At 37.0% G+C, this 14,617-nt stretch overlaps 1 protein-coding gene across 10 annotated transcripts in view; it reads left to right on the forward strand.

Moving 5' to 3' along the window:
• The window catches only part of zgc:154058, an 82,741-nt gene that overhangs the window by 19,564 nt on the left and 48,560 nt on the right, over positions 1–14,617 (forward strand). For 9 of the 10 annotated variants that reach the window (XR_012388709.1, XR_012388708.1, XM_073920015.1 and 6 more), the window contains 1 exon segment: positions 5,550–5,617. Coding sequence is in view for 8 of the 10 variants with exons in the window: in XM_073920015.1 (XP_073776116.1) it covers positions 5,550–5,617 (68 nt within the window). In the remaining 2 variants the exon portion in view is untranslated. 10 annotated transcript variants of the gene reach the window in all.

The following is a 14,617-nucleotide window of genomic DNA, read 5'->3' on the forward strand; positions in this document are numbered from 1 at the left end:
AGTCAAAGTCCCTTTAAGGCAAGTCATTTCACTTGGTGGGCATCTTTGAAATGCCTCTCAGGCCGTATACACAAGCATTCTGTTTGAATGAGGAAACTTAAATTTTCCAAGATTACGATTACATTACATATTACGACAACTGTCTATTTAGATTCAATTCTGAATGATCATATCACACTAAAATCTGCAGAAACTCACGTCTGGTTCGAGCCTCTCCCCCGGAGTATCGTCATTCTATAACGATTGGCTCCTGTACTAGAAGGCGGGGCTTCATTCGCCATATTGACAGTTACACTTTTCCCCATTCAAAAGTATACGAGTGACATGTCTTGTGTATTCTATAGGCTGATTCTCAATATTAATTACGCAATGTTCGGACTTGCATCTTGTAAGTTCAGACTTAAAAGGTCGAATTACCGAGGACACAAGTCAGGTACTTGTTCAAATGGAATGGCAGTGTACTTTATAACGTCACTTACCTCATCATGAATTAATCGGTTTCACTGTACATTAACAATAAAATGATTTAATTATATAAAGCATTGCCTTATAATTAATATTATATTGATATTATAAATCTATACATTTGATTTAAGAAAATGTAAAAAAACATAAATCACCATAAATGTGAAGTGTAATGGGTTACTATACACAGACTCGTGTCTTTGATTATCAGATTTAATAAATGGCAATGGACATTATACAAGTATAAAGGACAAGATGTACACAATAAGAAATAAATACAATGTTAAGCATTTTGGTAAACAAAGACAAACCTTGTACAACATGGTAACATATTTAAAGACAATTATAAAACATAAAATAACACTGACAAAATAATACACCTGAAAACAGATAATAGATTTATAAGACCAAAAACTGTTCATTAGATTTGCATAAAATGTATTAAATATCATGTTTTAACTACAATGGATAGATGCAACTCAGTGGTACATCCATGATGCACTGGTTGATGTAAAGCTGCTCTCGGCGGGGGAGGTGATGACGAAGATACCGCTGACAAGCTAGGGGTCAGAGTCCGCATAAGCTTAGGCTCATCACCAAAGACTCACTATTTTCATAAATAAACTGCTGATTCGAGTTTAAAACAACTACAACTACATTCTAGTGCATAACAGTGTCATAATAAATAAATAATTCTTAAAAATTTTATTGTTTTGTTTATCGCATATAGTTAACTATTTATGTGCTGTGGGTAAATGGTGTGTTTCATCCCAGCTACCACCAAAAGTATATTTCAAACCTGTGGGAAGCACTGCCTTGCATTTTACAAAATGTTCCTCACATTTTCAGAATTGTGGTTGTAGTTTTGTCCTCAAACACATTGTTTTCTAATTTGACTGTGTTTCATCATCAAAGTGCAAAACTGCAGAACGTGGAATAATTTACAAGATCTTTGACCTGAGCTGCTCAATAGAGCGTCTGTCTCCATTGCCTTCAGAGCTGTGTGCTTTATGGAGTGTGTGAGCTCAAGTTATAAGTTAAGTCTTATTTATGTTTGCCTTTGGGTGTGTCTGTAATCTGCATTTTCACTACCAGCAGAGAGTGTGTGTGTGTGTGTGTGTGTGTGTGTGTGTGTGTGTGTGTGTGTGTGTGTGTGTGTGTGCGTGCGTGTGCGTGTGCATGGGTTTATTTTGACTGCTACCCACCATAGTCTACAGCTCTTAGAGGTGCTCTGAAGTGGGTGAAAGGTTAAAAAATTGCGCACTCACACAATCTTGGAATGGCGTACACATTTCTAGCTTATCATTATAGAGCTCAACACCTCAGTGATGTATTTATAGAAGGAATAGCTACATGTAATCCAGTCGAGGCTCATTTGGCAGAGACTCACAATATGGTTTAGGGCAGTTGAGTTTGCTTCAGGGAGTTTTTAGAAATGAAGGCTTTTCAGGAGAACATGGCTTTGGGTTTGGCATTAAATGTTCCTTTTTGTTACACAATTATTTTTTTATTCTTCATGCATGTTTTTTATAGTGTCAATGTCATATTTTATTTACTTACAAATTTTTTTAGTGGGTGACATAGTGGCTTTGTAGTTAGCACTGTTGTCTCACTGCAAGACTGTCACTAGTTCAAGTCCCAAATGGATGTGTATGGATGTTTCCCAGTACTTGGTTGTGGAAGGGCATCTCCTGTGAACATATGCTAGATACATTTGCACTTCATTCCACTGTGGTGACCCGTAATGAATAAAGGGACTAAGCTGAAGGAAAATGAGTGAATGAGTTGTTCAACTTAGATTCATTCTGAAAATGTAGCCCGTATATACGTTTCTGGAGATCGCAAATTATGTAGCCAAAGCTACATAGGGCTGCATTTCAACTTTAAAATGAGCTATGACGCCGTAACTTTTCACGTTTACAAGCTGACCTCTTAACTGCATGTGGATGGCTTTTCTGCCTTTACCAGTTTGTCCGGTAGCTTGACATGTATGTTGGTGGACTTGAGATACAGAGGGTAGTTGACTGAGACGAAAGGGTTTGAGTCAGGTAAAGAACGGTTCCAGAAAGCAGGTAAGACTAAAACAGAAGCCAAAAAATAAAATGAACAAGTAAATTACAGAGTGAGAATTTTAAAATGTGATAAAAATCAGGGGCCTTTTCTTTTTCTGGATTGCTTTTTAAAACCCTGCGGTTGAGTTTAGGGAAGGGGGAGGGTGAAGGGACCGGTCGGTTGGTCAGTCAGTCAGTCAGTCAGTCAACAGAGGCCTCTGGTGGATTTACATGTGAACAGCAGACGTGAATAGCAATCACGAAAAAAAAAAAAAGTACACAGCGGCCTCTGGTAAATTCGACAAAAACTACAAAAAAAGTAGCTCCTGGGACATATTTTGCATTCTCCAGATATGTATATAGGGGTACATAATCAGAATGAGTCTGGGTTGGAATTGTTTTAGTTTTATACTTTTTGTTTTAGTTCATGAGAATAACCCTGTTTTGAAATTCTTGTAAAAAGCACATGAATATAATGAATCTTTTTAAAAATCCTTTTTAAAGGCAAAATTTTGCAATATCTACAATAAATCTAGCATTTTTGGCATATTTCAAAACAATTATAAACAATACTTTGCTGAGCGTGTTTTTATGCTGGTAGACCACTTGGATTTATAAATTCGACACCAAAGCAAGTCATAATGAATCATTCATTCATTCATTCATTCATTCATTCATTCATTCATTCATTCATTCATTCATTCATTTATTCATTCATTCATTCATTCATTCATTTATTCATTCATTTGTTTATTCATTTATTTGTTCATTCATTAGTTCGTTCGTTCATTCATTAATTCATTCATTTGTTCGTTCGTTCATTCATTCATTCATTCATTCATTCATTCATTTATTCATTCATGCATTCATAAATTTATTCGTCCATTCATTCGTTCATTAATTAATTCATTCATTCATTCGTTTGTTCATTCGTTTGTTCGTTCATTCATTCATTAATTTATTCATTCATTCATTCAGTCGTTCGTTCATTCAGACAATTCATTCAAAACAGCTGATTCATTTAGAAATGAAGCAAGTGACTGTCTCTGAGGCACCATTTGCAATACGCTTTAGTATTAAAACTGTTTCAGAACGAAAACAATCCACGTCCACACTGGAGTTTCATCTACCGGTACTATAAAGATCTCTGTCCACACTAAACCGCTAAAAATGCACATCACATGACCAAACACTCTCTGGCATGAGCTGCAGCATAGGCACACGTCTGAGCTCCAGGCAGTCAGTGGGTGCATTGAGCACACCTTCCCAGGTGACATTTCATCAAGAATCTGGATCTCATCTCACTGTAGTTGTTAAATGTGATATGTAATTTATCTAATTCTATCTAACTTTAATTCTATCTTTATTTCCTATAAACGTATTGTACGTTATACTCTTATTATGCCCATTATTGATTATTAAAACTGATATTCAGCAAAAGAGACAGGGTGTGTTTTATATTTTTCACTAAAAGTGAAAGGAGGCAGTTATGTTATAGGCTCCGTTTTGCTATAAATATGCGGACAGTGAAGATGGAAGTCATATAAATACAGTGTATGTAGCTACACAATGCCTCAACATTTTTGGTGTCTGTTAAGTTGTTAATATCAAAATGTTTTCATTTTATTGTTAATATAGTGAAACAACATAGCCTGAAGGGTGATGTGAATACTGTTATAAAGTACACTGTTCCCTTTGAAGATTTACCCGAGGTCTTCTTTGGATTTTGTTTTCCATATCAAACAATATCCAATGTTTGCAGCCATTTTGTCTGCCTCAGTTTTCAGATGTCTCATTGTTTTTAAAACCAAAATGGCCTCTTCAGTGTTTTCAAAATGCTCCATTTTTGGGGCTTCAAAACACCGGGTTAGCAAAGGTGTAACCATAGAAAAACGTATGTGTTTTAAAACTAAAACGTATTAGTGTTAATGGGACCTTAAATATCCTGTGCATTGCTTTGAAATATGCATTTTTATTTAATGTTTGACGTAATCTCAACCAAAACACAAAGAGAGGGTGGGCCGTAGCTCCTCCACTTTTAAAACAACAACAGCAACAAAAAACAATAGTGTTTGTTTTATCACAGCTCTGCCAGTGAGATTGGTTGAGCTCAACCACTCTCACTCGAGTCAAATGAAAAGCAAATGTGAAGCGTCTTGAAGGGGGTGGGGCATGTCAGATGCTAGAGAGCATTTAATTGGTTATGATTTAATGAGAAACTACAAGTATGAGGTGACGCTAATGAAACTTATTTAAAATTACAGGCTTCACATGCTGATATGAGTTTTATATCTTCTAAACGCAAATTTTGTCACTATGTTGGAGCACACCAGCTTATAGATATCTTAAAAACTAACAATACTGATACTACTAACATCTAAAAAACTTTATTTTGATTTCATGGGACCTTTAAAATAAATTATTGAATTATTGGCTCCCTCAGTTTAATCCAAAATGGTAAAAAAAACTGTTGAGATCCACAACATTTTCAATTAAGAATTTTATTTTTTTGGCTGAACAATCAGTTTAATGCTCAGTAAGAATCAAAAATGCGCTGCAGTCTTTGGCTGATTGGCTGCAAATAAACTTTGTTTAAACCATATCTTTACAGTCGCACCTCCCTTTTTAACAGCTTCATACCACAGTGACATGTTATACAAAGCTGAAACGCTCTTCAGTGAAGATCACCTGAAGATTTCCTTTCATGGAGAGATGCTTGCACAATCTTTCTTACTTGGAGGCCCTATCTTTGCTTATCTTTTGTCATTTCACATACATGGTAACAGCTGTGTAAGAAAGGCTAAGGGCCCTCAAGCCCTCTTCTACCTCAGTCTCTCTTTCCCCCCAATAATCCAGCGAGCTCCCAGACGGGCCTATTTTAGTCAGCTGCCAATGGGAATTCATCCCTCGGGAGTTTTGCTTTGGATTGTATGTGTGTGTTTATGTGTGTGTATGTGTGTGTATGTGTGTGTGTTTATTAATGTGGTGTGAACCGTGAGCTTCTAACCTCTACTCTGCTGTTCTGATCTGCAGTAAATGCGGGACACTGCCTCCAGAGAGCTGCTTCTTCAGTCTCATCTGCAGCACCGGATCCTTTATGGGTGAGTTTACAAATGAGGGTATCACACACTTGCACTGTCATTCATAAGATTGGGCACATCACGAGTTTTAAAAGAATATTGTGATTTTTTTTTTTTCAATTCAAAGCAAATGTTTTCTTTTTCAAATCATTTTACGTAAATGATACTTCATCACTGCATTACATTAAGCTTCAATTGGGATCTTTCAGAAATCATTCAAATAAGATAAGTTTGCTTTTGAGGATTTTATTATTATTATTATAATTATCATCATTATCATCAATGTGTATAATTTTTTTGGGGATAATGCTACCTTTTTCAGGGTTTGTTAAGTATAATGTTAACAGTTGTTATTACATTTAGTTCTTAAAATATGTTTTTGTAGGTTTTAACAAGGACAGATAAGAATCAGTTTAATGTGTATTTTTTAGTAAACAATTTCTTTGCGTATGTAAAATTACTTTTAATTTAATTTTGTACTGGAGCACATTTTTAACCCAATTTAAATTCTGACAAAATAAAGAGAAAATGTGAAAAAAGTATATAAAAAGTCCAAGGCACTTGAAAAGTAAGTAAAAAGATAAAAAAGCCTTTATTAACATGGCTATTGCTTAAAAAAACCCAACTTACTGCTCAATTGACTAACTAAAAGCTGCTCTAAAGTCCAGCATAGAGAGTGTTAGTTATACACCTATGCAGGTCCAAACGCTTACACATTGCTTAACAGGATGTAAAGCAATACACAAATATCTTTACAAATTAAAAAATTAAAGGATTAAAATGTTACATGAATATAAAAACCTCTGCCTGCATGCCTCATTTCGGGGGGAACATTACTGTTCATGTTTTAGTTTGCTGGAAATTAGAACTGAAATAGTTTTGAAACAAATCTTTGCGCTTAACAAACGAAATTAAATATGTAGGCTAATGGATTTCACAATCACCAGCGATCACAACTCCTTAGATCGCTGGATCTCTAACTTGATATACAGAATGTTACGTTTACTCACATCTACAAATTTCATTTGAATGCATCAGCTTTTTAGGCTACAGCGTAATACACTACTCACTACTCTTGAGTTCTTTTGAAATGTCTACTTTTACTTTTATAATACTTGCACTACATTTTAGGCAAGTAATGGTAGTTTTACTTGAGTATGATTTTTCAGTACTCTTTCCACCATTGCATATGACACAAATATCTAAACTATACAGAAAATTATATATCCAAATAGACTTGGTCAGTAATACGGTAATATGGTATGCCGTGGGATGGAAAAATAGCAACGGTGTCAGTTTCAATACCGTCTTAAAAAAACAATGCACTTAAATAAGAGACAAATATTTAATAATAAATATTATTTATTTAATGCCTACAAATGTGTATGTGCGTGATTGTCATCACGGGACAGTGTGGAGGAGAGAGAGAGGTGAGGTAAGAGGGCGAGTCGCGCACTAAGTGACCTGCAGTTTGCCAGTATTTTCAGTTTTGACCGCACGAGAAGGGAGACGAGAGGCCTGCATTCCCACTGCTGTACGGCGGGAGTTGGGGGATCCGACCAAATTTCTTGCGGTGTGTGAATAAATTTTCGAATAAAGCGGAGCGGTCGGTAACTCTAGTGTATTTGAAAGGGAGCAGGCGCGCGGTCTACTAATATTGCTCCCAAACCAGCGAGTGAGCATGTGTGCATCCTCGTGGATGCTGTTTATGTGTGTGTGTGTGTATGTGTGTGTGTATGTGTGTGAATGAGAGAGCGCATGGTGCTGTGTGTCGCTCTCTCTCTATGTGTGTGTGTGTGTGTGTGTGAATGAAAGAGAGAGAGCGTCTCTCTCTCCCTCCCTCCCTCTCTCTCTTTCTCTCTGTCAATTTGTCTCTCTGTCTGTGTTTGTGTGTGTGTGTGTGTGTGTGTGTGCGTGCGTGGGTGCGTGTGTGCGTGCGTGTGTGTGTGTGTGTGTGTGTGTGTGTGTGTGTGTGCGTGTAAATGAGAGAGAGCGTCCCGCGCAGATCTCTGATACGAACAAGACAAACAGGTAACCGTAAAGCTAAGGTCGCATATACGGTATTTAGTTTCTAAATGGTTTAGGCACAAGCCAACAGTTTGGTGATGCTGTCTGAGCCTTACGTCATTAATTATTTTTTTTTATTATGAATGGTCATACCGGATACCAAGGTAGAATAGGGAGGAGGTTTGATGGTATAAAAATTTGGATACCGCCCAAGCCTATATCCAACACAATATAGTCAGCTCAACAGTAATTATCAAATTAGTAATAGGAGAAAGAAAAGAAGAGAGGGAAAAAGTTCCTTGATTTTTTTTTTGTTTATCTTTATAAATCCCTTATCCAAAGAACACCAGCACAATAATTACCTCTGAAGCACTTTTTGTTTGGTTTTAGAGAGACAATGTTATTCAATAATGCCAAATAGTCACCATATTTAAAGTTTTCAAGTTAATAAACCTGTATGCGTTTATAGTTTTCTACGCTTGTATAGAAGAAAATAATGTAAAACCTGCTAGCTGTGGTCTTCACCTTTATGTGTTTTTACCATTTACATCATTCCTGAACTTTATTTTGTTATTGGCGTTTCGGATCAATCTCTGTTTCACTTCCCAGTAAATGATTCCCATCTGCAGCACAATGATTCACTGTCTGGGCCACAATTAGTTCAGGAAACTGCGGGCTTAGTGTGTTTTTGTATGTGTAATCTCAGTGCCACTGGTTGATGGACTAAGACCAACTATCTTAACCGATGTCTTCATGTTTACTCATGTCAGATTTTTGGAGCAAGACATTATCGTCTAAAAGAGGACGATGCACTTACTGCTTATTCGGTCACACTTTATTTTGATGATCCATTTGTTCAATTTAAGTTACATTGCATCTACATGCCAACTAATTCTCATTAGATTATAAGTAGACTGTTAAGTTAGGGTTAGGGTTAGTGTAAGTTGTCATGTACTTACAAAGTTTCTTATAGTCAGTTAAATGTCTGTTGAAGGAGCAGTATCAACATATTACACAGACAGTCTACTAATACTCAAATGGACTATTAAAATAAAGTGTTGCCACTTATTCTCTCACAAAAGCAGTTCTTTGATTGTCACTTTGATATTTCACAACTCAAAAGTTAAGTGCATTCAGGCATTTATAAAAACTGATCAGCCACTGCACATTAGCAACTGTTGTTGTCAGATACCAAGAGAGATTACCATTCAGGATGGATGAATCATCTCCTTAAAGGATCTGAATTCAATTTGAATCATGTCACATGAAAGCTAACATATTCATATTTGAGGTATATCAGGTCAGGTCTCCAAAAAACTGACATTGGGATATTTTGATCTTTCACAATATATTGTAATATGAATACAATTTTACCAGAAGGCTTGAATATCTTTATTTGGAAAAAATGGGTAATTTTAGATTTATTGGGATTGTTTTTGTAATGCAGTGCAGCTGCATAAAATATAATAAACTAATTACAAACATGGTTAAAACAGATCAAAAATACAAATGTATATAGTTTTATATTTGTAATATATACAGTCAGAATTATTAGCCCCCCTGTATTATTTCTGTTTAACAGAGAGAAGATTTTTTCAGGGTGAAGCAGTGGCGCAGTAGGTAGTGCTGCTGCCTCACAGCAAGAAGGTTGCAGGGTTGCTGGTTCGAGCCTCGGCTCAGTTGGCGTTTCTGTGTGGAGTTTGCATGTTCTCCCTGCATTTGCATGGGTTTTCTCCGGGTGCTCCGGTTTCCCCCACAGTGCTTAGCTTTGCACTGTTTTTGCACTCAAATGTGACAGGATACAGGCTAACCTCCACTGCTGTGTGGATATCTGTTATGTTATTGTACAAAATAAACCTAATTTAACGTCCAATAACCAGGATTGAAGCGTCTTCTTTTATACAATAATTGTTCTGACACGCAGCTGTGCTGATGAAGTAAAGCTGAAGTAAATCGCTGTACTTCATTACACTTGCGCACTGTTTTACAACACTTTAAACATGTGAAACTTACTCTTAATCACATTTGATGATGATTGCTGATCCTAGCGAACAGAACAGACCTTTTATTCCCGGTTGCTTTGCGTATGTCTGGTCTTGTTGACATATACACGTGACTACCGGGACATGTTAATGCGCGCAGCTGTCAATCAATTCGGTGGGCGGGGGGACTGCACTCCTATGTAAAGTTGCGGTCGGTCTGAAAACCGATCCAATTGGTCCACCGTTTTTATGTTGTTAAATTGAAAAAAAAAGGACTGGGTGTGTTTATATCACCCCAATATGATGGTATATACACTATTTATACACATATGTTTGTCCAAATAGCTTGAAAAGTAGATTTTTCACCATAAGTGCCCTTTAAAACTATCGTTCTCTCAATGTTTGCAAAATGATGAAGTAGAAAATGTCTTGTAATGTTTTTGAGATAAAAGATTTGTAAACATCTAAAAGCTTGAATGAATGTTTTAGCTTAGTGGATCAGTGAAACACATTTTGATTACTTCGGGTTTTTTCAACTGTCCGAAAACATCAATTCTACTGTATCTCGTGCAACCGCTGCCTTTTACTTCATGTAGGTACTGTCAGTTACAGTGGAGTGTGAACTCTACAGCAGGTCCGTGAGAGCAGAAACTCATTGGTTCAGTGTGACCTGTGACCTGAGCGTCTGGGTTTGATGGCGGTGTCCATGCTGAGAGCTGAAGGGTTGTATTGTTGTATTCAATCCTCCACCCTGCGCTACTAAAAGTGAGAGTGTTGTCCCGCTGAGAGACTCGGCCTCTGCCTGTTTGCACAAGGAAATTATTATTGTTCACACAACAATACAAGAAAGCTACATTTTGAAATATTTTTTGATTGTGTGTTATATAACACAACTATCAAAGTAAAACCACCTTGTATGCTACGTGATGATCTGCATCACTGTTTGAGCTTAAAAGGGACAAAATAAAGTTCTTTAGTACAAAAAAATATACAAAGCGTTTCATCACAGGTGACCGGTAGGGATGGACAATATGTACTGTACTTAGCTGCAGTTGAAGACAAAATAATTACACTGAGATATTTAAAAATATACATTTTTCAGATATTTTTATCTTTTTTATATTTACATACTTACTCCCACAGCCATTTATATCAAAGTTTATATTTAGCTTCACCATTTTGGTGTTTTGTAATAATTATTTTACGAGGTGGGTTGTTAGCCCAACGCTCAACCCCCAACCTGGTGGACCAGGACATGCACACATACACTACGGACAATTTAGTTTATTAAATTCACCTATAGCGCATGTCTTTGGACTATTGGGGAAACCAGAGCACCCGAAGTTAACCCACGCCAACACGGGGAGAACATGCAAACTCCACACAGAAATGGCAACTGACCCAGCCAAGGCTTGAACCAGTGACCATGTTTCCTCTTCCTCCGGATCATAATATGTACTTTAAGTGCATTTAAAATTGTTGCCTCATTTTCTGTAGTTTGCAGACTTAGTATTTATTTGTGTGTTGTAACTTGTAATCGATCCGCGCGGCTTGTAATCACTTATCTATTATAGATCAGTGCTTGTACTGTATCTCTCAGGTTAAATCTGTATAAGACTATTTACATATGGCATCCAAAACTATGTTAAAAAGTAATACTGGATTAATACTGAATATGTCACTGTTATTACTTGGGGTTAGGGTTAAGAGTAGAGTAGTATGCTGATGTTTCACTGCATTGTTTTATTGCATTCCTGCATTGGGCTCACACATACTCTGTGTGCTATTTCATAAACGGAGTGGGCGTTTCTCTCTGTCTCATGCTGAAGAATGTCAACTAATCACAACAGACTGGGTCATCGGACCAATCGGCTTCAGAGTTGAAGTTCAGTTTAGTTCAGTTCAGTGTGGTTTAATTTTCACTGCTAAAAGTCCAAACACTGAAGAGCAAATCCATCAATGTGCAGCTCAACAAGTTCTGAACCAAGCAAGCCAGTGGCGACAATGGCAAGGAACAAAACTGTATTTCTCAATAATTTAACGTGTATCTACTGAGAGCAGGGTCTCCGCGGGGTCTTAAATTTAAAAAACTGTAGGCCTTAAAAAGTCTTAAATTGTAAGTCTTAAGTAAAGTTTATTTATAAACTAATTTCGAGAGGATCATGTGCTTATGATTGACATGGCTTGCCCCGAGTCAAGCTAATGTAAGAACTACCAATCAGATGATTCCTAACTCAGTATAAATAACCAAGCATCTTACTTGTAGTCATCTTTGTCTTGAAGAATCCTCCCTTCCATCCCCTCTCCCTTTTTCCTCTATAGGGCAGCATGGCGGCCCAGTGTATACAAATATAGTAGAAATATAGTATTTGTAGATAATCTCCTTGCATTGGGATTTTTAGTAACAGAAACACAATATATAGGTGTTTCTTAATTATTGTTGTCCTCTAAACATTGAATAGGTGAGAACTATGTCTATTATGTCTGTTAATATTCATAAAACGTTCATTCAAAGTTATCTAGCCTTTAATGACCTTCTCAAAATGTTAGCACTGAATACTTTTATGAGATGTTTTATTTGGACTACGATCTAATGTTTTTTTTAAATATTAAACATCACTACTAACTCTTGATTGAAGTTGTTATTACTATTAACTTGGGATAGCTGATTCTTATTGTGCAGAGAATATTTATCAGTTTATCGCAAACAATAAGATATCACCTATTCCTGGCTACCAACAGTTTCCCAGAGCTGCATTGTTTTTGCGGGGCTTATATAACACTCGCTGTTCATAAATTGTGCTTTTGAAGTCAGCATGGCACTAGACTAGAGGAAGCATCTCTCAGCAGTGTAGCACTGTAGTCGAAGGGAAACAGGGTGGAGAGAGTTCACCGCAGGAACTGAGCAAAGCTAGTTTAGGCTCCCGAAGACCTTGTGACAGTACCACTGTTTACTTTTTTATCTCCTGCTTTTCTAATGTTTCTCTTGAAGCAATGCTGCACTGAGGTGGAACCTCGTGATCCATAAATACACAGGTGTTGTGGCGCTAATGTGTTTGGGCTGCAGTATTTCCGCTAGATTTCACCCCTCACAAACTGGAACATTCTCTAAGAAGAGATACAGGGAAATTAGGGCAGATTGTGTGACTGAGATACTGTATGAGCCTGTTTTTGATCCTCAGTGTGTTGAATGTTATTTTTCCACATTTTCAGTCCTTTAAACCAATGGTCCCCAACCTTTTTCTCAACATGGACCAGTCCACGATTAGCAATTTTAGGTGGCTGGGGAGAGGGGCATTTGTACATAGAATGATAGACAACCATTAACCATTTTCTCAGAGAGTGACAAGTTAACAAAACTTTACTCCAACTCTGATATAAGTTTAAAATTTGAAAAGCACTGCAGTGTTTGGCTGTTCTGAGGTTGTCTGATATAGTTGGACTACCGAAATATGTATATTCCATACGAAATATGAAGCTGATCGGTCAGTTCTTGTCGCGTGACTTGCAGAATTCTGATGATGTTTTCAACTGTGGTCACCTGGAAGGTTTGGCCGCATCGCACCGCTTGCTCGCATCGCTTGCTCGCATCGCTTGCTCGCATCGCTCCCAATATACGCACACAAGCCTCCATTGGAACTAACAAACTCATTCACAGAAAAGAAATATGTGAGTGGCCACCGTCCTTTGTGATCTCCCGTAGTTGATCATTTTCTTGCACAGACATGCTGGATTCAACTGATTTGTTGACAAATGGGTTGCGCATCCATTCCTTGGCAGTTTTTGGGTCCTTCACTGGGCCTTTTTCCTTCACAAAAAAACATTCCAAAGACGTCTGTTTCTTAATCATTTATTTTGGGTCAAATTTTGCCACCCAAGTAACCAACATGTAAACGAGAGAATACAGTCATTTTGCAAAATAAAAGATTTTTCAAAATAAAAGGTTGTTCAAACTCAGATGATAAACAAAACGTAAATAATTAATGATTTCTTCTGCAGCCGGGTACCAATTGATCCAAGGACCGGTCCGCGGCCTGGAGGTTGGGCACCACTGCTTTAAAGAAACACTTTCTTTGAAAATAGGCTTATTTTACATCCTCCCTACAGTTAAACAGTTGAGTGTACCATTTGTGAAGGTGTTCAGTGGATCCTTGGGTCTGGTGAAAACAGTTTTAGCTTAGCATAAATCATTGAATCACATTAGACCATTAGCATCTAGCCAAAAAATTACACAATAGTTTTTAAAATTTGAGGCGCTGGGTTAAATTTCACCTGCTGCAGCCATGGTACGGCAGCAATGATTATTACACCAGAATGAAAGAATAGTTCCTAGCCATAGTAGCATAGAAATTGGCAGCTTTACATTTTTTTTGTCAGTCTTGTAACATCTACAATGTAACTAAAGAAAAATCAAGCAGAATTAAGAGGAAAATTTAAATCTGATAATTATTAATCGCTGGTTATCTTGCTTTTAGAAAATGAAAGTTTTTTTTTTCTCCTTAAAATAAGATAAATAATCTGCCAACGGGGTAAGTAAAATAATAAAATTTTTGCTATTGACATGTAAAAGTGGAGTGTTTCTTTAAAATCGGCTTTAATTAATGTCGTAATACTTCATTCTTTTGTTTTAAAAGTAAAATTCTGCATTCTTGATTTTGAAATCAGTTTCTGCATTCACTGGATTATCTGTTTGTCATGTTGACGCCGGTCCAATGACATGCTCAAACCAAAGCACATTATATGCACCAACCTTGCAAAATCAAAACAATCCATCTTAAGGGAAGCACATTTGCAAGTTAACTGTTGCCATTAAGTTTAAAGTGTGTTTGCCTGGAGTAGCTTTGTTTTCTGTGAAGTTTGGGGGTAGTTACACAGCAGAAACAATAATTGCCTATATCCAATGGACACCACATGTTTCTGAGTCCCATTCTTGTGTCCCGCATTCTGATCTTGAGAGCGTATTTCCAGGAAAGCTCATTTACAAACACCTACACGCAAACATATACACAGACTTTTGGAAGTGACCTTTCGT

This window comes from Danio rerio, chromosome 13 (assembly GCF_049306965.1).
Source record: "Danio rerio strain Tuebingen ecotype United States chromosome 13, GRCz12tu, whole genome shotgun sequence".
In the NCBI taxonomy this organism is placed as follows: domain Eukaryota; kingdom Metazoa; phylum Chordata; class Actinopteri; order Cypriniformes; family Danionidae; genus Danio; species Danio rerio.